This window comes from Drosophila erecta, unplaced genomic scaffold, assembly GCF_003286155.1.
Source record: "Drosophila erecta strain 14021-0224.00,06,07 unplaced genomic scaffold, DereRS2 tig00000021-arrow-pilon, whole genome shotgun sequence".
Lineage (NCBI taxonomy): Eukaryota > Metazoa > Arthropoda > Insecta > Diptera > Drosophilidae > Drosophila > Drosophila erecta.
The window spans coordinates 20,358,935-20,385,546 of NW_020825198.1; the positions used below are offsets into that span (position 1 = coordinate 20,358,935).

The following is a 26,612-nucleotide window of genomic DNA, read 5'->3' on the forward strand; positions in this document are numbered from 1 at the left end:
GGATAGATTGTTGAATCTAGAATAGATGGCAATTTCAAAATGTAAATTACCTGTTTGGAATTTTCTTATGACCATATAATAAAAATAGGGCAACCCTGAAAATTATCATTATAAAAATAAATTTCCGTGAATTCTCGTGCTCCGGCAATCTGGCAACGCTGTGCAACCATCCGCCGCCGTGCTCCAACACTGGCCGGCTACCGTCAAAGCGCGTAGAAGAATTGCGGGCTGTAACTGCATTTTATTATTTTTTAATTTCATTGATAGTGCGCCTGACCAGCGAGCAGTTTTTATCCGCCGCCGTCGGCAACCAGCTCGCAGCGATGCCAAAGTTGTGCCAGCCGAAAATATTGCGCGTGTTGCGAACCATAAACTGCGTCGCCATCGGTGTGTGGGTGCAGAAATAAATGCAAATTGTTGTAAAATGCCGTGCTTTGGTGTGCGTGTTGATAAGTGCAATACGCAAAAGTAAGAACATTGAGGCAAATCCGTGCAAACCGTGGGATTAGCCGTTTTCAGAGGTGAGTGCTGCAGTGCTACGTCCGCGGAGATTCATGATTTCGTGAATTCTGTGTTTCCCCTTCGCCCAGCAGTCCAATTAGGTTCTAATCAAAATGTTTACCCACTAACTTGAGTTTTCTTCGCCAAAAAGCGCAAGTGTTCAACGATTTTTCCTCTCGTTCTCTGGGCCCCAAAATGGGCCAAGTTTACCGGAATGGCGTGTGGGAACTTCAAGATCCCCTCTTAAAAGTCCCTGTGCCTCCTGTGTGCGAGTGTGAATGTGTCCGTTTGGTAACGGTATTTGTGACCGTTTTGCAATGGCACGAGAAAATCAATAAGCTGGCAAAATTGAAGAAAGGAGACTTCCCAGACATGGCAAAGCAACCAAAATTCGTTAATAATGCTAATATGCTGGCGTGCTCTGCAAGTTCTCGCGAATCAAACCGCCTAATTACCCCAATGGTTCACACCTCGCATGAAAACAACTTGGCACCCGTCGCTAAATAAATTGGATTTTTGTGGGCTAAGATGGGTATTAAAAGACTATTGTTTGTGGAAATATTTTAGAATGAAAACTTAAAACTGAGAAACCTGCTTATCTCTAACAAATGGCAAAAATCGGTTATGTTTTATGGTACAGATGCCAGCCACTTGAACCTATATTTCCAAACGACTTTACCTTCTGCATATTTAATCTTCCAATATACCTGAGATCTCCAAGAACTACCAGTTGTTCTCATTCAAAACATATTTCATTGTTTTTGCTTTACTTTGTTTAAGACCAACAATAAATAATTAAATCCGTAATATGATTTCAAGGTCTCTGCTCTACTAAAGAGATTCATTATAAAAAATCGAAGCGAAAGTGCAACCAATTGCTATGTAATCCTGAGGTCAACGATCCCTAATATTGACAGCAACCTAAAGTCTTCGAACGAACAAAAGACTTTCCTGTAGAGAATAACGATCGCTTCGGGCGACCGCTTAAAGTGCCTTCAATTGCATGGTTATTGTTTTGGTAGCGCGTCCCAAAATAGACTGCAGCTCGTCGAGAAGATCGGACAATGGATTGCCATGGAGCGTGGGCCACGCAGGAAGAAGCGTGCTCATTGCGACTGGAGGATTGATGGCAGATATTTTTAGTGCAGCCCCAATTAGGTTCAATTAGAGACCAAGAGAGCTTATCGCTCCGTATCCGAGGTACTGGCTTCAACTTCCTCCACGACAAGTGCATCGGGGGTCAATGAATTGGTTGGCGTTTGATAGACGCCGATTGCGAAATCCAATAGATTTCTCGGTAAATGTTCCGAAGCTCCCATAGATACACGTGTATTTGAATCGCAGATATCCGATTTCTCGATAGTAATTTGAGTTTTCACCGAGTCCAGCGAGTAGACATACAAAATAGTTTATTGACGTAGATCAGTTATTCTTGATATTCAAAGTGATCGTGAAAGTGAATTTTCTAAGTGCGCAGAATATTACAAATTATTTATATTTTAGGAAGCACTTAATAATGTAGATCCAAATCAAATTAATCACGAGATAGAACAATTTTGCCTAAACGCAAAGCGTTAATGCAGACGATATTTTGTGTAACTTAGTAATTAGCATGTCGATTGTTAGTCGAGAATTTAGCATCAGCGATAGACCTTGTCAGATCTCGAAAAAATAAGGGGAGCAGTTCTACGTAGCTTAAATATTTATATTAAGACACTGTTTTCCTCACCAGAACATATGTACATCCAAATTGACGAAATCCTGATTAAATCACAAAAACATCCAACATTCCTTTCATTTCAGATTCCACAAGTTTGTTCTGCTATTTGTACACGCCCAAAATGGACAACGAGCAGCCGCATCAAGAGTTGGTGAAGTGCGTCCTGGTAGGGGACACGGCGGTGGGCAAGACCCGACTGATCTGCGCAAGGGCCTGCAACAAGCACGTCTCGCTATCCCAGCTCCTCTCCACACACGTGCCGACCGTGTGGGCCATCGACCAGTATCGCATATACAAGGATGTGGGTTACCATTCTCTAACAATCCTAATTATCGAATTTATTCGAGTCTCAAAATATTAAAGGTGCTCGAGCGATCTTGGGAGGTGGTGGATGGAGTGAATGTCTCACTTCGCCTATGGGACACATTTGGTGACCACGACAAGGATCGGCGTTTCGCATACGGCAGGTTTGTAATCATAGCAGCACTCACTATTCGAATCAATTAGATATTTTCTTGACCTACAGATCCGATGTGGTGCTGCTGTGCTTTTCCATTGCCAGTCCGATTTCCCTGCGCAACTGCAAGATGATGTGGTATCCGGAAATTCGCCGCTTTTGTCCGGATGTTCCCGTCATTCTAGTTGGCTGCAAGAACGACCTGCGCTACATGTATCGCGACGAGAACTATCTTTCGTATTTCGGCGAGAAGGGAACCTTTGTTCGGTATGCATATGCTAACAGGTTTCAGGCAGTTTTGTGCAGCTTTCAGTTTTAAATTAAAACCCGTGCGGGTTCTTTAATCAATTCAATTATTCACTGGGTAGCAATCTATATTTAGATTATATTTATAACACACTATATAATTCAAATTCATTTGTTAAGATGTTGAGAGGAGTTCTATTTAATTGCACTTAATTAAAAACAATCATTACTATAATCCGTTTAAAGAGCCGCATTGAAGAGTGACCTGGTTATGCCGGATGAGGCGCGTGCCGTCGCCAAAGAGCTAGGGGTGGCCTACTACGAAACCAGTGTTTTCACCTACTTTGGGGTGAATGAGGTGTTTGAAAATGCCATCCGGTCCGCGTTGATTGCACGTCGACAGCAGCGATTCTGGATGACAAACCTGAAGAAGGTACAGAAGCCCTTGCTGCAGGCGCCGTTCCGGCCACCGAAGCCACCACCACCGGAGGTCACCGTCATGGTCGGCAACTATCGGCAGGACATCTACAACATGTTCCTGTCGCAGGCCTACACCGACCTCGTCCTGGTCGGGGCGGGTGGCACCAAGTTCGCCGTGCACAGGTTCATGCTAGCCGCCGCGTCCAGCATCTTCCAGCGCCTGCTTAGCACTGAGCTGACTGATATGGGCGGGCGGAGCAGCAGCGAATCTAGCATGGTCAGCTCAACATTCGGGGAGGCCACCATTGCGGACTTCAACGACGACACAGAGTCCCTGATCCGCTACGAATCACGCACACAACGGTGGGTGTTGCCTCCTAAGCTCAGTGAACCTATTGACATTTTTCTTCACCAGAATGTGGGAACATTTGAAGCGCCGCTCCAGTTATCAAGCGTTACCTCTCATGGAGTCTAGGCGGTCCAACGACTTGTACAGGGAGCTACATCATCCGGTTCTGCAGAGCATTCGCTTGGTGCACGTAGAAAATCATCGGGGTGTAAATGGTCTGCAGACAATTGTCACCCTTAGCAAACTTATCTCTCCGCAAGCTCTGCATCAGTGCCTGAGATTTATTTATACCGGCACCGTTGACAAGGATTGCAATAATCTGGAGGTAGGATAATGTTTCAATATATTTAGTGCTATGTTTATGAGAACTTAACCTATCAATATTTGTTTATGCTCACAGGAAATTAGAGAAGCTGCCGATCTATTAGAACTGCCGCAACTGACTCAGCTACTTTCCAGGCCTCAAACCGTTATGGAGAACTCCAGCGATGAGCCAAATCCGCACATTTGCCTTGTAAGCGCATTGATGCTCTGATGTCCTTTATATATACCTCTGGACCTAAACATTTTATTTCCTTTACATTAGCGCATCAAAGAAAGCATGGAACGGCATTGCATTGGTGACGGGTGCTTCAGTGATGTCACTTTTGAATTGGACGATGGTTTAATGAAGGTTTGTCCCTTGAATTACTATAAACATTTCAAACTTACCCTTACTGCATTGCAGGCACACCGCGCTGTGCTAGTTGGTCGTTGTGATGTCATGCGCGCAATGTTGTTGGGCGACTTTCGCGAGGCGCATTCCAATGTGGTAGGAATACTTTTAACACCCTAAAACTAAAAATAGCTAACACAAATTTGCTTTACCTCAGATCGTATTCCCTGGCGTTACAATTTACACATTCCACAAGCTGCTGTGCTACCTGTACACTGACCAGATTCCGCCAATATCGGCCGTTAAGTGCCTCAATCTGCTGGAGTTGGCCAACAGACTCTGCCTGCCGCGGCTGCTAAACCTGGTTGAATGCCGCGTTATTGAAGATCTCACTCTGATTTCCCAGAACGAAACCAATGAAACGGTGGATCACTGTCTAAAGCTGCTTGAGCCAGTGAAGGTATATAGGGATCAGTTGAAGACGTATACCCCGAAATACAATATATTCCTTTTCAGCTGCACAACGCACATCAATTGGCCGAGTGGTGCATGTCATACCTGTGCGTCAATTACAACCTTATTTGTAAGTTTTCCCTCAAGGGCCTAAAGGCGCTGCACCAGGATAATCAGGAGTACTTGCGCGAGCACCGATGGCCACCAGTCTGGTATCTGAAGGACTATGATTACTATCAGCGATGCCTGAACGAATTGAACAAGGAGCTAAAGCTAAAGACTTCGAGGCGGGAATCGCCTAGCGATGACGAGGGCTGTCTGTGCTTCACGGGCGGTAAGTGTTGCTACTTTTACGAAATTATCTGCTCCACATCCCACCACACTTAACATCCAAGTCCAATACTCCAATCGGAGGATCAGCTCAGGTTTTAGTTTCAGCTAGCTTTAGAGGATAATGTATGTATCACCACTGCGGTTTGTATTCGTAGCTAGGTGTCTCGTTATTGTTTTCCTTTCCTGTTGATTTCCTTGCTCATTTACAACGACAACGCCATCACCATAATATTAATGTGCGAAATTTGGTCAAAGTATTCTCTTGCTGGCTGTTAGGTAAATCGAAGCGCAGCGGTGATGTGAGTGGCACCACGGAGAACAGCAACGCGGATAATCAGATCTTCAACAGCGCCGGCAACTCGCTCAACCACATTGATTTGGAGGCGGACATGGACCTGAATCTCTGACACCCAGCCCTAGGGCAAGGAAGGTGTGTTAATGAACTTAAAGTAAGGATTCTTCGATGATTATATCCGAGTCTTCCAGATCACTGCGCTTCATTGTGATCCTGCCGGTCCTGATCTGTTTCATCTGTACGATTTTAAGTATTTTGATACTTTTCCAAATCCATACATAACAAACCTCAAGGACACGATTTAGTGTGGTCGGGGATAGGGATTGGGAATGGAGAGAGGAGTGGCGCGTCTGCTTTTGACACTACGCAATATATAGAGCGCAAATTTGCCTTAGTGATTACTGATTAATAAGTCCAACGTAGCTCGACCCAAATCAAAGGAGCTACTGCAGAGTGCTTCGGATTTCTTATATTTATACGCATATGTAATGCAAAGCATAGACGAGTATGTATGCACATGCACCTCGGCGAAGCGAAGCATTTCGCTGTATTGCCTTACGATATATTGGTGTACACTCAACTTGTTCTGCACGATTCCAGGGAGTGTGGAAAGCTAAAGGACGCAGACATGTGTATATCCTTATATTTGTACCTTTACCTAAGACATGTATGTATGTATATTTTTGAATTCCTACTTACGGAAACATTTGTCTAGCCATAGCTCTAAGCAATTCTCTATGATAAGGACGCATTTTGTACAGAATGATAGAATAAAGCAATTACGAACAAATCTCACATTTCTTATTTGTAATAAAAACTCATTTTACAATTTATTGAATTTAGTAATAAAACAGTTCACATGCCATTTAAAAAACACAACATTTAGAGCGCATTCTACAGCCCTTGCACCATTTTAAAGGGTTTGGTACTTGAGTGCGATACGGTTCCATCCTCCACTTCGAGATCTTGCAGCATGGCAATCATCTCCTCGTCCGTAATAACAACCTCCGCCTTTTTGTTGTTATTAATAAGTGGACTTAACGTAACCGGCGCAGATTCTCCACACAGTTCGCGCAATTCCTGCTCTAGTTGATCTTCCTGGCTCACGTCCTCCACAACGCTATTGGACATTACGTCCTGAACTTCCCGATGCTGGTCCAGAGTGTCCCGCACATCGGCCAATACTTCGTCAACATTGTCGTACTTCAATCCAGAATCGGAGAGAACCTTCTTCAAGGTATTCGATCCGATTTTGTAGGCATCCAGAACTGCTCCACTGTTTTGGGCCTCATCCACACTGGACAGAAGCGATTCGATGTTGTGCAGGGCAAGACTGCGACGTTCTAATCACAAAATTTCAAAAATTATTCACAAAAGGCAGATAAGAACTTTTAAACTGTACCATGATTTTTTTCCAGGAGATGTCTTTTTCGTAGATAGGTTTTTGCCATTTGCCGCTTGTTCTCTTTCAAGTACTGGCGCACTTTGTCATCGTTTACCTTGATCTCCTCCTCTAGGTCCTCCAACTGCTTAAGTAACTGAGCTTGGGTATTCTGAAGATTATGGACGGCCTGGTCTTCTTGGCTTATATTAAGATCATCACCCTCTTTTCCTATAACAAAAATTATAGTTCAATAATACATAACATTTTAGAAATTTTAAAACTTGCTTGGTATTTTGATCAAATGAATTTGGCGTATCCCTTTTTCTACTTTAAATTCTAGGCCGACGATTTGGCGAACATTTAAGGCTAACAGGCAAAGGCATAGATCTTTGTCTGAGTAAATGCGAACTCCGTGAGTCTTGCAAAGCGTTTTTAGAGCATTAAAATGCAGTAGCTTTCCAGTGTTTTCCGACAGGACTTTATCGGTTAAGAGATCGCATGTGTTCTGGAAAGATAAATACATATGTAGAATTCCTATTGTTATTGGATGATAACACATACGTTTAAGACATCTAGGTGAATCCATTCAATTAATGCGGAGGCCTCCAGGTCCTCCGTCACCACGCTGTGCTTGATTTTCGACCAGCTCCATGAAAGGGGACGTTTTACCAGGCTGTTGACGAGCCATCCACTCCAGGAATTGGCCGGATCGTGTTCGAATTCACTGCGAGAGCGGATCTGCTTCCTATGCTGCATCTCGGATAACACGGTGTCCAGGCAGGCGGGTAGTTGGTCACCCCTCATGAAGACCTGCTGCAGATCCCGCAGACTGAAGTTTGGTCGTCCGCTGAAGTTCAGATATTTTGCAATTAAATCCATCCAGAATTTCATTTTTGCGTCGTAGATCTCAGCATCCAGGTGTCTCGATCGAAACATGGCGAACTGCACCTTCATTCTAACGTTATCCTGCCAGCTGGCGGGAAAGCTGAACTGGCCAGCTTCATTTTCCCTGTCACCGCTTGCAAGGCTCATCTTTAAATCGGCGATTTAATGCGGACCATAAAAATTGAGCGTCTTTTGCGATTGTGTGTTTATGTTTAATCAGCAGGTTTGCAGTGTTGCAAAATGATTAAATGTATACAAAGCTTGTAGGCAAAGTTCAAAAGGGCTGTTAAATTGAAAGGAATTAATGCTATAAAAAGTGGTATTAATTTTTAAGAATTTTCCTTAAAGCTAGTGGAAATAAAATGTGTGGGAATATGAAATTATTTAAATACATAAATTGAAGATTTATATGAGTACCAAACAAAAATATATCTAATTCTAATTAGAATTCGTTTTTTAGCTTAAATTGTAAACAATTGAATAAAAAAGTTTTTAGCTCTAACGCTTCTTAACACTGCGCTCTCGATATACTGGATATCGATTAACTTTCTCCCCATCCCAAATCAGCTGTTTCAATCAGGCTACTAGATTAAAAACTTCTGAAGAAAATTTTGTTTTGAAGCTTTTGTGGAGTGTGCTTGGTATTTGAAACGGCTCGTCGTGGCACTGGAGAGTACTGCACCATTCCAGAGGACTCCGGGAATGCACGGAACACGGAGCTAACTTGGTCCAGGGATTCCGCAGCATCGATGAGTAGAGCAGCACATCCCAGCCCCTAAATCACGTTCTCGGCCTCTTTCGCCACGGTCCACGAGTCTGGTTTCCCGCCCAGATCTCCTCGCTGCCCCTGGAAGACTCTCGATTGCAACATCTGCCGGAGCATCTTGGCGTGCGTGCAATTCTCCAAATAGTCCATTGTTCTGCGGTGCACCGACTCCGTCTAATTGAGTCTCTCAATACATCATGATGGAGGACGAACAGATTAACCTGCGCAATCAGTTGGCAAGGGGTAAGTGGTGACTTAGCAAGATTCTGGAAGGTTGCAGCTGCATCTGGCAAATACCAAATACCAGAAGGATTTTTTAATTCACCACAAGTTGTTAAGAAGAGCTAGATTTTGTGAAAACTTTGGGAGTATGTGTACTTTGTTTGGGAGTTTATAAAGTTATTAAAAACACACTAAGTTCACAGACGACTATGAGACATCTATGAGACATATACAAAAACATTTAACTATCAAATACTTTGATTCGATAACAAATATTGGATGATTGTTTATAAACTTTCTAAACCTATTTTTAGTAGGCGCGCGCAATCAAGATAATCACAAACAGTGATTAGAAAGTAATCAGTTGATGACTGAGAGCATAGGCGCGAAATAACACTTTTAGTGATATTAAGTTAGCGGGATAAATAACTAATAATAAATCATTTTTGAAAACGCTTTTTTATAGTTTAACTAAAAATGCGGCTTCTTCAATGAGCAGTTTTCTTATTCTCCATGAATTTTTTATCTAGAAAGAAAATCTTACTTCTTTTTTTTCTTACTACTAGTATTGCGAGCAAGGTTGAGGGTTTATTCACTTAGTTTAATTCTTCAGCTTGACCACTTCTTTAGTGGCGCTAAAAATGCCAGTTAAGCAAAAGCATGCATATGCCATAAAATGTTATGGTCTGTCACAGATATGATTAACTTCATAATGACTGTGAGCTATTTACACAAAACCAGTGCATCGTACTACCCTACTCGTATAGCTAGGCCAGATTTCGTGCTCTGGTAAGAATGATAAGATTAACTTGTAAACCGCACACATTTGGCCAATTAAGTTATAATTGAAATCAGTGTCTGCACTTTCCAAATGGCTAGTAGTTTTCCTCGAAAGCAAGTATGAATGATTACCATCTGGGCTCTCATCGGACCACAGATTTTTGGCAGGTTTCTCCGCTTGGAATTTGAACCATTATTATGTTATCAGCGTTCTTCACACGCTTATCACGCCTGCTGTGCCTGCAGAGAGAGTGTAGTGCCACAAGCCACAGGTTCGCCCAAGCATGGCAGGCCCAGATGATTGACTATGCATTGGCTGGGAATTTTACCAAGTTACCCAGGGTCCAGTCGCCGAGGTAAATGCAAAAGCGGACGGACGTAATGGCGATCCGCAGACGTCGTAGGGTTCACACTGGGTCGACGCTGCTCTGGCAGTGTTTTAAATGTGTTTTCGTAATGATTAAGTTCGGTTCGGCTCGCTCATTAATACGGTGAGGCTATATATGTGTGTGTCCCCCTCCATGGGTATGTACCCACTACACATGGCGTTCAGTTCGTCTGGAGCTTATACATATGCGAAAGCCGCAGCGCAGTCGCTGCTGCTGCTGCTGCTGTCGACGCTTCGGGCAGTAAAATTTCATTCAAACGCGTTTCACGTCTGTTTTTGAACGGTCAACAACGGATGGGATCGGATCGCATCGCATCGCGCGATCACCAGTTGTCGCCACCGCCATTTAGAAACCTATGAATTGAGCAAACAAACATCTTTCGCGGCTTTCGTGGCCAGTGTTCGAATCCAATACACTCCACTCCACTCCATTCTACACCAGACCAATCCAAGCCGCCTGTGATAAGTGCCCGCCTCTGAACTTGTAAATCCGTTGTGTGTCAGCAAAACGCTAAGCTGTAATAATCAAGCAAATAAAATGAAAGTCCCCACGCGCAACTCGAAATACTCATTCAATTTGAAAATATTCAAGTTGCATAACGATAAGAAACCGACCAGCCCCAGTCCGCCAACCTCACCTGTGATCTCAGCAAAACGAAACTCATGGCGCGCTTCGTGGCGTTCAGCGCTGGGCTCCAAAAGCAAGTCCATCGCAACGGCCTCGGATGGCAGCGAAGATCCCATTGATTTGGAGGCGGAACCAGCGTTTTTCGAGCGCAGCAGCTGCCACAGCTACTGCTCCTCCTCCTCCTCCTCCCGGACGGAACAACCGTTTCCCGCCATCCAGATTCCCCAAGGCGACGAGCTCATGTGTAAGTTGGTGGATATGTGTTCAGGTTTTGGGAGGCACCAATTCGTCAGTACTCCAAATTAGATGCAATTTTGCGGCTTAGTCCTTAACTACGCTTTTAATCCGCCAAATGTGTGGAATTAGTCGGACTGAATTGAGTCACCTCATCTCAAATTCCACCTCGAGAAGATGAAGCAACCAATTCGACCTAGTTTTAAACTTCAAAATACTTCACTTGCTTTTTTAACCAAATACTTGGATAGTGTATAGTCCAATGAACCCACAAAAGGCTATTTAGTATTGCCCTTTCCTTCAAGGAAATAAAATTAGTTATTTTTCCGGAATGTGAAGATAAAAACCACCGGCCTCTTGACTTCATCTAGTTTATGGCTTAGATTGGTACATTCTGGGCAGTGCATGCTGAAATAGAGTAGAGGTTAAATGACTGATTAGATAAACGTCCTGGGGGACCTCGCGATTTGCTGATCGACATGTGAAGATCGGATGAATTTGGCTGAAGTGTACACCTGTATTGTAATGGGTCGGAGCCCGCCAACTGGTCAATTCCCTGGTCAATTCGAGCAATACCAGAGCCCGATAAGCGGCGAGCCGTTCCCGGAGGGCAGATAAGAAAGAAGGTGTGTTTACCCGAGAGCGGCGCACATGCGTTCATTCCGAGTCGATTCACCATTTCGCCAGTGTTCAGCTGTTTACGGCTAATATATTATCCGGCAGCCAGTCAGTCAGTTGGAGCCATCGACGTGTCGCACTTGCTGTGGCGAGTGTCCGAGTGAAATGTTTCCGGTTTAGGCAATCTACGTAGTATTCAGCCGCTCTGTGCTCGCAATGAACCCAAAGTGGTAGACACCCCGAAACAAAACGAATCGAATCGAAAGCTCCGTGGTGCCGTGAAACATACGAGTACACCTCGAAATACGCGTTGTCCAGGTCTCTGGGCTGGGCGGCTGACGGGAAAGTCAAATAAAAATAAAACGCGTTTACCAGTGATTGCACGACGGTGTTATGTGCCGCCGATTCTATAGTCGAGCGGAATAAACCAGCAGCGCCGCAGCTCCGAGGGTTACACAATGCCGGAGGCGCTACATTTTACATCGATCTTTGATCTCATCATCAAGAGCGGTGCGTGCACTTCCAAAGTCCAATTCCGTGCGATAAAACCTTTGCGAAACCTTTGAATTGTTAAAATATAAAACATGCTAGTGATACAAAATAGGTGTTTCTCATTCCAGAGAGCCTCGATAATACATTTTTAGAAAGACTTCCAAGGGTAACTCTCCTGGTTACCTGTAGGCGATATCCACTGTATCCGATTAGTAACTTTGTGAAGTACCTTCGCTAAGCAACCTCTGTGTGACACAGTTTGGCGCCAATTTGATCTTGACACCATGGCATGAACCGCTTTCAAGCATTTAGCTAGCAGCGTTTGGCGTTCGATTTCTTTTTGCTCTTGTAATGTTTTGAAACTCGTTGCTTTGCCATTGAATCTGTTTCACAAACTTCCCGAACATGTTTATCGCAGTTGCCTCCCAGACAGGTTTGATTACAAGTCAGTTGACATGTGATTAAATGTTGCAATGCCTTAATATGGAACATAAGGAACTAGGCACAATTTGACAGTTGAAATATTAACACACCTCTTTTAAAGGCTGCAAAGTATAATATGTTTGTGCCACAAGTGGGCCTCCAAAAGAGACCCTTCGGTTATTGCTGTTATTACTTTAGTAGATGTGGGTGGGTCATGTGTATATAGGAACTTAGAAACTGCAAAATCCCTTATTGTCAGCTTCCACACATACCTTATGATACCTTATGATTCTTACCATTATAGCGATGCCATGGTTTGGCATGGACATCGGCGGAACCCTCACCAAGTTGGTCTACTTCGAGCCCAAGGATATAACGCCGGATGAGCAGGATCGCGAGGCTGGCATTTTGCGGAATATCCGACGCTACTTGACCAAGAACTCGGCGTACGGCAAAACCGGACATCGAGATACGCACCTACAGGTGAGATGAGCGCTCTGTGGAATGTGGATGTGCGATTTTGTAACAAAGCAGTATGACGCGGGCCATTAGCATCGGCATTATCACCTAAAACATCAATCCCAGCGCCCCGAGCGGCGATATTTGCCCGCCCAGTCAACAAGTCATCTTGTGCGGGTCGGAACGGGTCGTCTGCTGATTTCAAATGAGTTCGGGAGCCAGGGTTTCGAGTGTGAGTGCCTCTGTTGTGACCTTCACTCTCGCACACACGCCTACACAGAGAGCAAAATCGTGCTGGTAGATTGCTTCATTGATGTACTTAATCTGAGCCTAACCGATTTGCGAGTGCTTGATTGATTAGGCATTTAGCGACACAGTCTTGATATCATCAGGAAAGCTTACATTTCGAATGGATGGTCTGTTTTTGTTTTCGGTGTGCCACACGCTTATCTCGCACTAATGAGATTCCTTTGTTTACCTTTAAAACCAGTGATTTACTGGCAAGATGTTTTGTGTAATAATAATTTCTATTTAAAAACGTTTGCACCGAAGTAAATGCAATCCCTCGAGGTGATATTGCCTAATATTAAATCAATCAATGCAGTATTGGCATTAGATTGTACAATGGAAGTACGGATACTGACCGTTTTGGGTGTGGAATTCCTAGAATTAATTGGTGTTAAATTAATTAATTATTTAAAACCTCGGGGTAAACGACCCACACCAACACGGTTTATTATTCAATTACTGAGGCCGAAAGTTCCACACTTTCTAAAGAACTATGTCAAATTACAGACGCTCACTGCTGCAGGTTTAATTTTTAATTTGGTACAAACTAGCCTATCACTTAGACTTTGGATAGCTAAAATTCATGGCGAGCGTATAAATACACCGCTTTATAACCTAGTAACAGTTTGGACAGCACTTTCGCGATGTGAACATTGACTTTTGTACTTTTCATTTTCATTTTTGTAATAGGTTCAGAAGTCTAATTTCCATATCTACGTAGCTCATTTCACTTTTCCGCTTAGAATACGATAGAAAGGGAACTTGTAGGGCCGTTGCTAAAGATCCGACATGAAAGGAATCATTATTTTTAGAATAGGTAATACAAAAATGCTTAAAACCATTTCTTAGAAATTCGCACTAAATTATTTTTTAAATCCCTATTGCCGTAGATGGACAATGTCGAGATACGCAAGAGACGTGGCTCCTTGCACTTCATTCGCTTCCAGACCACGGACATGGGCAACTTCCTATCGCTGGCCAAGCAGAAGGGCATGGCCGAGCTGGTGACCACGGTGTGTGCCACCGGCGGTGGGGCATTCAAGTTTGAGCAGGATTTCCGCGACCAGGTCAATATGAAGCTGGCCAAATTCGACGAACTGGACACACTCATCAAGGGCATTCTCTTCGCCGATCTGCACAATCGCACGGAGTGCTACTACTACGAAAACGCACGTGAAATTCTGTAAGTGTGCTGTAATGCGTTTCTAACGATCTTACTTTACCATGCATTTTGTAGAAAAAGCGAAAAGAAGCAGTTCAATTTCTCGCAACCGTTTCCGTTTATTCTGGTGAACGTCGGATCCGGAGTCTCCATCCTGGCGGTCTACGGTCCCGACAATTACAAGCGCATTTCGGGCACAAGGTAAGACTGTTCTTCTTCTGAAATTACAACGATTCTAAATAAATCTTCTAAATAAATCTTTTAGCTTGGGCGGCGGTACATTCCTCGGTCTGTGTTGTCTACTCACCGGTTGCACATCCTTCGAAGAGGCTATCCAACTGGCCACCAAGGGCGACAATAGGAAGGTGGACAAATTAGTTAAGGACATTTATGGCGGCGATTACAACCGCTTTGGTCTCCCCGGCGATTTGGTGGCATCAAGGTAGAAAAGCAAGACATTGAGGCCCACTACGACAGTTACGAATTTTCCATTTCCAGCTTTGGCCAGATGCACCTCAACGACAAACGGGTTTCAGTATCACGCGAGGATTTGGCCAACGCCACTCTGGTCACCATAACTAATAATATCGGCTCCATAGCAAGAATGTGCGCGCTGAATGAGAAGATCGATAGGGCAAGAACGCATTTTTAGCAAATATCCTCACAAATTAAGCTAACCTCTGAAAATCCATTTCAGGTCGTCTTTGTGGGCAACTTTCTGCGAGTAAACCCCATTTCCATGAAGCTGCTGGCGTACGCAATGGAGTTCTGGTCCAATGGCACAATGAAGGGCCTTTTCCTGGAGCACGAGGGATACTTTGGTGCTCTGGGTTGCCTCCTGCAGTTCAACGGGGAGCTGGCAGCCGCCCTCAACGACGGAGTGGAGCTTCCAATCCACACAGCTTCGGGTGCAAGCGAAGGAGCAGCTACGTCATCTTCGGCGGACGAGCCACCAGAAAAGACGCCAACAAGCAAACACTCCACTAGATAGTCGCTATGACCACATGTTCCTTCCATGGGCACCCAACGTGCGCCAGCCGATTGTAGTGCATGTACAGTAGACATAAGAACAACAAGGCAATGGCAATGACTCTGATCATTCGCAGTTTATCTCGGTATTTAATTCTTTCTCGGCTTTAGTTGTAACTTGAGGACGCACAAATTGTAAATGCATGAAATTACTGTACGGATAAAGTGCCTGCTAGAAAGCAACGAATTTTGGCCCGATCAAACGCCGAACCAAAATTTATGTCTTCATTTTTCACCGCTCCCATGCTATCTTCGTCAGTTTCGGTAGATTTTAGTTTCTATTCTACAGTGATAGATGTTAGCTCTCGGAAAAGTGTTCCAAATACTTGACAACAGACACGCATGTGAAAGTCTTTCGCGCAACAAAATAAAGAGCAGGTATAGCATCCACCTAATGATTTGCCATTGTCCTTTGACAATATTCATGCATTCTTTTAAGTTATTATCTTAATGTTTTTGTACACGCTTTAAGTGGATGTTTTAAAGTTTTCTTTTTAGAATATAAGTTTGTGGTCATGTTATGATAGGATCCAATTGTCGGCAGGTCAATAAAACTTGTTTTACACAAACTAATGGAATGATGCATTTTAAAGACAAGACGGTAATAGTCTTTAACATATATTAAAAGATATTCTTGTAGCAAATTAATTATATTATCAGAAGCCTACACTTTACCTTTGCCTACCTATACAATTATTGTTAAGATTCGTGTTATTCTAAACCAATTCCGTAATAAACTAGATACTCGAGTTGTTCTGATAAGAACTAATATTAGGCTTTACGGGAACTCGGAAAACATCTTCAACGTGTATTTGTACGGGTAAAACTGACCCAAAAATTAGAAATGAATGAACATTTGGCATATCTTTAATACTACACGTTAGTTTAATGATCAAATGTTCATATTTAATTCTTCGTTAGTGCATTAATGTGGCTGTAGTCTCTCCGAATTCCACAGCTTGCCTTAAAGTCAAAGACGCGCAGATTGTGATCGGTGGCCACGAACATATATTGTCTATCACAGGCGAGGCTGTACACAGGCGACAAGCTGTTATGTTGCCGCGTCCTTCCGGGAAAGTATAATTGTACGTATTTCTTCATTCTTATGTCGTAAAGGTTGACCCGTGCATGCCTGTTGGTGCCGACCAGCACTGCATGCAGACCATCGTACTCCAAGGAGTAAAAGGATGAGTCGAACGGATCCTCCCAAATAGCTACATCACGATCTATGCGTCGGTCAAACATCCGAAACGTCGTGTCGAAGTTGGCCGTAAAAATTACCTGGTCATCTTTCATTTTCAGGTCGTAAATGGACCTCGTGTTGGAACTGAAAACCAATTCCTCGCCACTGTTGAAGAAGAAATTATTTCAGATTGTTAATAACAAATATTATTTCTGCTTTTTCTGGCTTAGTAAAATATTCTAAATGGGATACATTAAATGTTCAAACGTTAGCAAAAGCATTCGTGAATATACAAAAATATATGGAAAAACCAATGGGTGGCATGCTGTATATTTGCTTTGCGCATCAAGGGTTTACCTTTCGATGTGGACTGCCCTCAAAGCCCGGCGACCGTCGTCAGTGTAGAGTCCTCCGTATAGCCACTGACCATCCGAACTCAGTTCTAGAGACCTAAAGGCGTGCGGCAGATTCATCACCTGATCAAAATGAGTCATTCCAAATTCCTGCGCACGCTGCCACAGTCTGCAGCCGTGATCTGTGCTGGTTGCGTACAGATCCTTGACAAAGTCTACGCAGTACAAGTACTCGTTGGCCGGATGCATCCTCTGCTCCGTCATCATACAGCTATCAGTATCGTAGTGGAAGCACGATCCGCAAACCCGTCCCGCAAATATGGTTTCATTCTTCTTGACGAAATCAGAGATGTCGGTCTGTGTGGAGGTAGAGATCTCCTCGTCAAAACGACGATGCAGTGCATCACAGCTGGACCGTCGGTATTTGCGCAGATAGCCGGCATGGGTAATGTACAGGAAGTCGGCCTCCAGGCACAGTTTGGTGGGGAACATCTGGACATGGTGGAAGTAGGGTCGTTCAAAATAGGTGCCACTAACCCAGTTCCTCGACACCTCGATGCGTTCATAGTTTTTCAGGCGTGTTCGGTTTCTAGAAGATTGTCAACGGAGTAGATTATCTTGTGTTTATAATCCGAATCTCATTCGCCAACCTCTTCCCAATCCTTGGATTATTTCGGTGGCCACAAAGCAACAAATCGTAGGCAAGTGGATGGAAGTAGTGGGCGTCAATAATATCCTCCAGAGCCGGGTCCGCCCTGCACAGGCACAGTAGATCCCCCTCCGAGCAGTAATCAAATATGCAGAGCAGGCAGTCGATGGTCAGGTCCTTCAAACTCATGCGGGATCCACCCATCATATAATTCGCCACTAGTTCATAAATTTAGCTCACATCCCGTCGATTTCAAAACACAACTCGATAGTTGTATATCGATTAAGCCACTTTTAGCGGTACCTTTGCAACACTACGAAATTTACGTTAAGTTTAACAGCAGTTAATAAGAAAATTCAAATGTTTATTTCACATACCAATTATATGTTCTCTCATAGTGTATATATAATCATGGCCAATTTGATTATGCCAAACTATCATTATTTTTAGTCATATATTTGGATATAGAAACTTCTGTAGCTAATAAACAGTGCACAATGTACACTTATGTGTCATTGCTCAAAATATGACTAACTTGACCTGAAACTGTGAATTTTAAAGAACATCGCAGTGCTCGTTAATTTCATCAACATTCGAAAACATTATTTACCATAGAAAAAGCTACTATTTATCGTGTATCTTTTTTAAAACACTTTCCACTTCGGTGGAATTCGGTAATTATTTATACTACATTTATACTACAATTGAACTACAGGAAGTTAGTATTTACATATACAGAGTTCTTACGTAAATTTTTTGTTTATTGCAAGTTAAAAATTACCACCCCTCTTAGCACCCATATATCTTTTAAAATATACTATCTAAGCTTTGCCTTTTTATTGGTTAACTATGTATATCTGAGTGTCAAGGCAATACAAGAAAATAAAATTCATGGAAAATGGTTAACGAATTTATACATTTTACTAGTGTTGAAGGGAAAGCATCAAGGCTAGACTTCGGGGAACCATTGTGATAAATGACTACTGGGGTCAAGAGTTTTTATCATTCGATAACATAAGTAAGTTTGATTTTAGAAAGATTCCCCACGATTAACGTAAGCCGACTGAAATGCCAAACACGAAATAGACAGGAACTGCACATTTTGGGGACAAAAGTCTGAAGTGTACAGTTTTACGCACATAAATATGCGGCGTGCGTACGAGCACGTACTCATACAATTGCAGCAATCTAAAGCTATTTAGAACACTGTTTCCGCAATTAGGCATTTTTGCGCTAAATACCTTAACTGAGCATTTGATTGACTTGAAATAGCGCACACACTGTTTGATCTGCCTAGAAAGTATCTCCTATCTGGCTCGGCATTTATTTGCGGCTTTTCAGATACTACAAATTGGTGCATAACGTTTTATGACTTCTGCAGTGCTTCAGGAAGAACCCCATGGAATGATTGTTAAGGCCAGTTAATTCGCTATATCCGTTGGGTACTGAAATAGGAAAACAAAAGATTATCTTACAATGACAGACAGTCAGCTGTGTGCAGTACCAAATAAAGAAGTTTACGGAAAATCTTGAGAATAGTGCCATGGTCATAACAAAGAAACAAGTAACGACAATTTTTGGGCCAGGGAAAGTAGCGTAGCTGTCACTGTTCAGGTCTACTTTATGGTTATCAAGCACTTAAGGTTTTAGAACCTTAAAAGTGAATTTGTAACAGGGCTAGGCACTTATCTAGTACACCTTTGTACTTTCCATTTAACATACATTTTCGGTAGTGTGACCCCTATTTAAGAATCGGGACTTTTAAGTTGGTAAGGAATGCGAAAAGTTCTGGATCGTTCGTTCCGTTCTATAAGACCCCTTTTAAATCTTATCAAACTGCACACACAATGGGCTTCACTCATTCAAGATCTCAAGGCTTTGAGTACCCACCTTAAAATGAATTCGTAGAATATTATGTATGTAAGACAAATTCAGAATCCATAGTGTAAATGCAATCATAAGACTGCATATTGCATAGCTTAAGATTTTAGGTCATAATTTATCACAGATAATAAATAATATTTGTACAGCAAATTAGAAAAATAACAATGTAATATGCTACAAAAACATCAGATTGGATATCATTTCGGTATAGTTATGTACTTATTTTCCGGTGGGTATTTTGCAGTCGGTTCTATACCGGTCGAGCGAGTGTAGTATAAGTTCATGCGTGGCACTGAGCTCCAAAAATTGATAAACGCAATCTGTAGGTGACGTAGTCGTCAGCAGTTTTCGCTTTTTGCGCAGTTCTCGTTCACTCTGGCGTTCTGGCTATTTCATAATCTGAACAAAGTGCTCGACCACAGGTAAAAATGCTCGAGCACGGCGCACACAGACCCAAAATTCGGCGGGTTTTCTTATAGGAGCTATACATGCGATGTGCCCGGCACGTCGGCACATCAAGTGACAGTCGTGGGACATCCGTATTCGCAGCTTTTCACAATATTAGTTTATTGTTATTGTGGAGCAAAGTCACACATATTTCCGTAGCCAAAGTCACGTTCGCCCACCTGATAACTTTCAGTCACTTGGTTGCATTATCAACTACTACTCTGAATCTACTCGGCAACGAGGAATCCCACTGACGACTCTAAATAATATGCTGATTCTCTACTCTCGAGAGAATTCTCGATTATTTGTCATATTAAAAAGGAGTGAACTAGTTTATCTCCTTTATGAATAAAGTTTATCTCCTTCATGAATAAAGTAGATTAGGCCTGAAGAACAAAATAGAATGGACAGTTTGTGTTGATATTTACGGAAAGAGATTTAGCTGATCTTAATCAAATGTTGAATGTCATACTAGTAAACAATATGACGCATCCAGAACCATAGCATCTTGTTTTCCCCTGACTCATTGTTTTCTTCTTTTGTAGCTTTCCGCTTCTGGTGAGTATATATGAAGCACATCAATATTAATGTTTAGCTAATAATCTAGTTGACTGCTTATACATTAATCCATATTTACAATCACAAAATTCTAGTATCAATTAATTTGCAGCGTTTTTTTCCCATAGCCTTATCAAAACAAATTGGAATTATTCTTGGTGAGATCAAATTTCAATGTATTATGTTTTTTTTTCGCAATTTTCACTTACAAGATTTTAATAGTAGACAAAGCGTAATACAGAAGTATTAAATAATAAATAACAATTGCATATGTTGCATTTTTTAACATGGAAACTAATGTGTGTTTTAAAGCCCAAAAACGAATCAGGGCGACTGTCCTTTGATAAGATCAACAGTTTGCAAAAAAATTAAAAGGTATTGTACATAGATAGGTTTTAGGAAGAATCGGTTGCAGAGAGGATGCTGCGGAGCGGCGTGATTCTTGAACGAATCGGGGCCGCAGCGCGATTGGAAGGCAGTGAGTTCTTGTGTGTCTAAGAGTGTCTAAGCGAGGCTTTAAGTCTTTTTTGGCAGTACCACCTGCAGGAAGACGACGTGGAACGCAGTCAGAGTCGGCGCATCAAGGAGGGCCAGGATGACCACAGTGTCATATCGTACGATATGTACAGTCCCGGCGGTTAAGAAGCCGGCATTCAGCCGGATGCAGCCAAGCGTGTCCCAGAATGCAACCCGTGGGCGACTCCACGAGCTCCAATCAGCCCATGTCCACATCCGTATCGGGTTCGGGGTCCGTGGACAGTCCATTGGCATTCTGAGCCATTTGGAGCGTGGAGCGAGTGTAGTCCAGAGGCTCCACGCCAATGTCCTCGTACTCGTGCTTGTCACCCAAGGAACAGAGTCCTTCTTCGTCCTCATCCATCGCATCGGTGGCAGTGCCTCCGTTCTCCTCCTCCGCATCGCTCCAGTCCTCGGCCACCTCCACGTTGACAGGCAGGTACATGTGGAAGGGGCGCTGCTGTCGCAGCCACGGTGTCAGGAATATGTGGCTGGCGGTCATGCGTTCCGTGAAATTCTTCCGCAGCAACGAAAGCAACAGCCATCGCACCGATTTGGACAGCGTCATGGGTAGTTCGACATTCCCGTGTCGGATGACAGTAATGAGGCTGCAGTTGGCCTTCTCGTAGAACGGATACTGACCCACCAACATGGTGTACAGGATCACGCCCAGCGACCACATGTCCGCCGGTTTGCCCTTGTACGTTGGCTGTGGGCACAGTAGTTCCGGAGCGGTGTACAGTGGGCAACCGATTTTGTCGCTCAGAGTATCGTCCTCGCCGTCGAGGATCATTGAGCCTTCCAGTGATTCATACTGCAGTTTGGTTCTGTAATTAGCAAAGGACGAGCTCAAATAAGTAAATAAAATCAAATCAAATAACGATTTACTAGTATCTATTTCGATGTTGCAGATTTGTGTTGCCAAAAGAAGAGTAGATAAGACACACTTCCCCTTGAGTTGGCACATCCATTATTCTGATCGCAACTGTACCCATAAGTCAGACCCAGCGTCGAGCTCTACATCATGTGCAATCCCTGGGACTTGCATAACCCCCGATTTTGTGGGGCCATTAGCTAGCGCAATATCCAAGAGACTTGAATCGATCGGATACGGAGCTTCAGTTTCAGTTGTAGTTGTTTTTGGCGTTGGCGTATTGACAAGTCAAAAGGCAAATTGGCCGAGAGAGCACATTGTGAGCTGAGTTGGGCACTGAGCGGACTTGGATTGGTGACGAAAGCGCAGCTTGCGACCCCCGACACCCATGAGCGAGTCCCGTCGACTCCGCCTCCGCCCCTGCACTCTACTCCACCCCCTCCATTGGGCCACTCCATTGACATTGGCCCACATTCGAATGCAAAAAGTAAAAAAGTAACGAAAACGCCAGCCAGCACAGCGCATAGAGCCAAAGAGAGTCAGCTGTGTGAGCTGTGTGAGCTGGGTGAGTAGTGAGGTGAGGTGAAGTGACGTATCGCAACTTGTTGCTGCAACGGCGCTTCTGCTGGGACACGAACACCACCACCACATTGGGTATTCCGTCGATAGCGAACTGAGAGGTATACAAACACACGGTCGCCGTGGTCTGGTATCCAAACATCCAAAGAGCCAAACACAAAGCAGGCCAGAAAAACCTCGAGCTGACCCTGAACAAAAACAAGCTTTGAAAACGCGCCTCTCCTCGGCACAAATTACAGAGTACACTGTAAGAAACCAATTGCCTTCAACTTGGTAGCAGCGGCTGGAAAGTACGTAAAGAAGTAGCGCATACAAAAACATATATCCTAGAACTAGGATCTAAATTATATTAATTTTAAGATCAAGGTTATTTTGTGCCCTCGATCGCCTAGTGGCCCCACTCGATACAAATCATTAGCCAAAATATAAACCTATATTTAAGATCAAGGCAAGTTTGAACGGAAATAGGCATACATATAATATGCAACTTTTTAAGATCAAGGTTTTATGTGAACCAATATGAATATTTTTGAGTGCACGGAAAGCAAGTGGAGATGAGATGAGGAGAATAGTTACAGCTGCTGACCTCGATGCGGGATATAGAGAGGCTTTGAAAAGCGTCTTGGAGATCTGTCTCTTTCCGCTTGGCACAAATTAACCCGCGACAGAGGTTAACATAAAATCAGAAACGAAATACGGAAAACCACCGGCGAATAAGTGCTTATACACCTTGGAAGTATTTATGTACAGGCGAGAGCACACAAAATAAAAGTATGAACCAGAGATTTACATGCATAAGCTTACGCATTTGTATATGGGAGGCACTGGCATATAAATGCGTTAAAAATACAGAAGATCAGAGTCAGGGCCATTCACCGCACTGTGACCTTAAAAATTCGGCTCGTTGTCTGGTTGTGCGTGTGTACGCCGCCCCTTTGGATATTCACATGTAGCCATGGATATGGCTACGGATATGGGCACGCCTATATAGTATGTACACCCAGTCAGCACTTATCTATATAGCGATTGGTATTTTTCATATGGAAATGAGCGCTAGTAATCGCATTGAACACTTGTTGTTTATTTCTCGCCAAGGTGAGAGAGGTACATATACTACAGATAGAGATCTATGGGTTTCTTCCTTCCGCCGTTTTGCACTTGGCACAGAACGACGAAATGACGAAAAATCAGCAGATATTGCGCTAATTGTAAAGTCATACGGAATAGAGCATTTATTCACGCCATCCATGCTGATGTCAGTAAAATTTCGACGATAATAAGAACGGGAGACAGCGCGTTTTCGATACAGTTGTGTTTGTTAACATATGCGAAAAAACATTTTGGGTATGGACGGTGAAGGTATGGTCAATATTTCATCATCCACTGTAAGCTCACACTCATGAAATCGACAAATAAAAAGAACGCTGAGATCCCCACCCCAAACCATATTGCAAATGCTATGTTGAACAATTCTTGAAATGTGGCAATTTATAGCTTCCGAAATTTGTAATGAAAAAACGGGTGGGCTAACATTTTGGCCATCACTGTGGCAGATTGGGCCCTTGTGTGTATGTACGTAGATACAATCGGGGTCAGTAACATAAGGCATGTGGCCACCTACTAAGTAGCTATTTAATAATACATGAATCACATTATTATGGTTCGAAAACTAATGCATGTTAGTGTTATATATATTTATAAAACGGTTTGAAGAGCGGTTACAATATCTGTGAAATCATTTATAATATTTTATCATATTCCAATTCCTTTTGAAAAGCTTCAGATAATAGGGATGTATTTTTTATTTTAAAATTAGTACGGAACTACCATTGTACCCTGCGCTGTACATACGAACGCCTTGCGTTCATTCGGTGTGTCAGTATAATTGTTGTTGTTGGCCTATTGGTGATTCGATTGCAACACTTGTTAAATGTTCAATGTTACCCACAACGACGGCGCCAACAACAACAACAGCAGCAACTACAACAACATTGGCCAATAACAAGAGCAACAATTGTGGCACCACCAACACACGACCACAAACAAGATCTCTCGCTCATAACGAGTTTCCATCGAATTGCAAAATAAACCGACTAGCCATATGCAATTGAGTTGGTATAAGGCAGGTACATATACATATGTGGCTTATATTGGTGTATATGGGTTTTTTGAAGGTGTCACCTGGACACGCAACTCACCTGGCCTCGTCGATGAAGTAGAACCGCTTGAGCTTGAGGTCCCTGAGGATAATCCCGTGGCGGTGACACACCTGAACGGTCTGGCAGATCTGGTGGAATATGGCCCTCGCCTCAGTTTCGCACAGTCGCTTCTCGTGGCGGATGTAGGTGTGCAGGTTCTCGTACACCCCGGTCATCCCACCCGTGGAGTCCCTCTCCTGGGGCACGGGCGCAATGAGGATGTAGGTGCGATCCTTGGACAGCGGTATGATATCGTGCACGGGTCGGATTAGTGAATGGCCATAGATGGTGCTTCGGCGCAGCTCCTCGTCGTGTTGCTGCAACTGGAAGTAGGCACGTTGCACCTTATACAGCGGTTCGTTCACAATACGACAGAGAAACTGCTCCCCGGTGAAGACGTCCACGCAGCGCAGATTGGAGGCGGTGAGATCGACCAAGTGGCGATACGAGGCGGGCGTCTTGGCGGCCACGGCGGCCGATATGTGACTAGGCTGGGCGCTGATCAGATAGCGCTGTTGGATGAGCTTGACGGGCTGCTGGTCCGTGGGTTCCGCGGCGATTCCCAGGGCCAGAAGGTCGCAGGCTCCGCCAGGCGTCATCAGCTTCTCCCTGATGGTTTGCAGCATCTTGGCATTGGGGAACTCCTTTTTGGGGGTAAATAATCCCAGTACGGTGTCCTCCTGGCTATTACTCATGCTGCTGCTGCTGCTGCTGCTGCTGCTGTTGCTACTGCTGCTGCTGGATGATGATGATGATGAGGAGGTGGCGACTGCTGGCGAGGCTGGTGACGAATAGTTGACTATTTTGCTGGTGGACGCCGCTGACGACGCCGTTCTGCTGTTTTGGCCGCTACTGTTATCCATGCTTGTGTTTACCACTTAACTTTATCACAGTTCTTGCTCTCGCTGCGTTTTCTTCGTCTTATTCTCTGCTTATGCTTCTTCGTCTTGCTAATTTCGTTACTCCGCTTTAGCTTGGCTGTACTTGGTTGTTAATTGTTTTGACATTTAGCGACGCGCCGTTTAGTCTTCGATTAAATTCGATTTAAACTCTCGTTTAAACTCAGGGCTATTACTACTTTGTTAGTTTGGCCATGTGCAATGCGGGTATTCACTGACGAAATGCGGCGATTTTAAAACAAATCGAACGCTGCTCACTGAACTCGCGAAACGAAACGAACCCGACCGTCTTCTCCGCAGTTTGAATTTCAAATGTGACCATCCACGCGGACGGAAGAAGCACGAAGCGAAGAGAACGGCGAAGTACAACGGCGCTCTCTCGCACCCTCTCGCTCGTGCTCACTGCACCGATCTGTCACTGTCTCGCTCTCACTTGTTGCAGGAGCTTAGGTCGAGAATAAGGTCGGAATGGAGAGAGGAGAGGGAGACCAGAGAGCGTCGTTATTTTTTGAAATCAAAATGGTTGGGGGAGAGAGAGAGAGCGAGAGCATCGTTATTTTTGAAAAAATTGCGCTGAACTCTAAAATTCCGATTCCAACTGAATTCGAAATACGTAGCTGTATAAACACTATCCCCACAGCAACCCTTACAGTTTTCTTTTACGATATTACGTTATAATCTGCGCTCTAATAAAACAAGGCGATAAGTTAATTAGATGGCGGTTAGTAATTTTATTATTTCCATAATTTTAAGATTAAATCAATGGAAGTACAGTCAACTTGAATTTCGATTTCGGTTATCGAGAGCAGAATCACCCGTATAACAATCGCTCTAACTCGAAAATAAACATATTTTGTGGCTTCTAGGTTTGGATACTTGAGGTTTTTTCCCACTCTCTGATAAAGTATTTTTTTCAAGTTAAGTTGAAATTCTTTTAATTTCGACAGTTGTGAAAGATTATTGAATTCAAGAATTTTAAAAATTTTTCGTTGGCGATTGGTGATTTTCTGTGGGGATGGTACGTTTTAAGATAAGTTTTTAGGTAGATACTTTACAAACATACAGATCTGTAGTCCTCCAGTACATGATCTCAGTAATAATTTTTAGATTATTTTCTAGTATATCCTAAAATCTAAGCAACTTTTCAAAGCAGTCTGCACTCTTTTTTGGATCCAAATCGATCATTGAATTTCTTCCTGTGCGCGATCATTACTCATTTGTGTGTGTATGTGCATTTGCCTTGCTGTTTACCTCGCGGTGCAGACGATTTCATGATTTTTGCAGC

At 43.4% G+C, this 26,612-nt stretch overlaps 5 protein-coding genes across 8 annotated transcripts; 2 read left to right on the forward strand and 3 right to left on the reverse strand.

Annotated features, from left to right (window-relative positions):
* Positions 1 to 139: 139 nt before the first annotated feature.
* On the forward strand, positions 140 to 6,219 carry LOC6544554 (rho-related BTB domain-containing protein 1). 2 transcript variants are annotated; one of them, XM_001973440.3, is made up of 13 exons: positions 140 to 521; positions 2,305 to 2,522; positions 2,585 to 2,688; positions 2,748 to 2,945; positions 3,171 to 3,707; positions 3,760 to 4,018; positions 4,094 to 4,207; positions 4,280 to 4,366; positions 4,421 to 4,504; positions 4,566 to 4,808; positions 4,865 to 5,135; positions 5,411 to 5,564; positions 5,621 to 6,216. In XM_001973440.3, the coding sequence occupies exons 2-12, from the start codon at positions 2,343 to 2,345 to the stop codon at positions 5,539 to 5,541; spliced, it is 2,208 nt and encodes a 735-aa protein (XP_001973476.1). In that variant the 5' UTR covers positions 140 to 521; positions 2,305 to 2,342; the 3' UTR covers positions 5,542 to 5,564; positions 5,621 to 6,216. The 2 variants fall into 2 exon arrangements, with proteins under 2 accessions (XP_001973476.1, XP_015014105.1); XM_015158619.2 differs by having other exon boundaries at positions 177 to 521; positions 5,390 to 5,564; positions 5,621 to 6,219.
* An 8-nt stretch (positions 6,220 to 6,227) lies between these two features.
* On the reverse strand, positions 6,228 to 7,959 carry LOC6545925 (charged multivesicular body protein 7). Its single transcript, XM_001973441.3, has 4 exons — positions 7,375 to 7,959; positions 7,099 to 7,318; positions 6,832 to 7,041; positions 6,228 to 6,772 (listed from the first exon to the last, which is right to left on the reverse strand). Exons 1-4 carry the CDS (start codon positions 7,843 to 7,845, stop codon positions 6,324 to 6,326), a joined length of 1,350 nt encoding a protein of 449 aa, XP_001973477.1. The 5' UTR covers positions 7,846 to 7,959; the 3' UTR covers positions 6,228 to 6,323.
* Positions 7,960 to 8,204: 245 nt separating this feature from the next.
* Positions 8,205 to 15,956, forward strand: LOC6545927 (pantothenate kinase 3). Of its 3 annotated transcripts, none has more exons than XM_015158622.2 (7): positions 8,205 to 8,707; positions 12,554 to 12,732; positions 13,887 to 14,179; positions 14,234 to 14,359; positions 14,424 to 14,600; positions 14,657 to 14,792; positions 14,856 to 15,956. In XM_015158622.2, the coding sequence occupies exons 1-7, from the start codon at positions 8,662 to 8,664 to the stop codon at positions 15,147 to 15,149; spliced, it is 1,251 nt and encodes a 416-aa protein (XP_015014108.1). In that variant the 5' UTR covers positions 8,205 to 8,661; the 3' UTR covers positions 15,150 to 15,956. The 3 variants fall into 3 exon arrangements, with proteins under 3 accessions (XP_015014108.1, XP_001973479.1, XP_015014106.1); XM_001973443.3 differs by lacking the exon at positions 8,205 to 8,707 and adding an exon at positions 10,071 to 10,726; XM_015158620.2 differs by lacking the exon at positions 8,205 to 8,707 and adding an exon at positions 11,428 to 11,844.
* A 93-nt stretch (positions 15,957 to 16,049) lies between these two features.
* Positions 16,050 to 17,693, reverse strand: LOC6545928 (F-box/WD repeat-containing protein 4). The gene is made up of 3 exons (XM_001973444.3): positions 17,374 to 17,693; positions 16,728 to 17,312; positions 16,050 to 16,535 (listed from the first exon to the last, which is right to left on the reverse strand). The coding sequence occupies exons 1-3, from the start codon at positions 17,577 to 17,579 to the stop codon at positions 16,094 to 16,096; spliced, it is 1,233 nt and encodes a 410-aa protein (XP_001973480.2). The 5' UTR covers positions 17,580 to 17,693; the 3' UTR covers positions 16,050 to 16,093.
* Positions 17,694 to 20,410: 2,717 nt separating this feature from the next.
* Positions 20,411 to 25,678, reverse strand: LOC6545929 (tribbles). Its single transcript, XM_001973445.3, has 2 exons — positions 24,429 to 25,678; positions 20,411 to 21,604 (listed from the first exon to the last, which is right to left on the reverse strand). Exons 1-2 carry the CDS (start codon positions 25,289 to 25,291, stop codon positions 20,977 to 20,979), a joined length of 1,491 nt encoding a protein of 496 aa, XP_001973481.1. The 5' UTR covers positions 25,292 to 25,678; the 3' UTR covers positions 20,411 to 20,976.
* Positions 25,679 to 26,612: the final 934 nt, after the last annotated feature.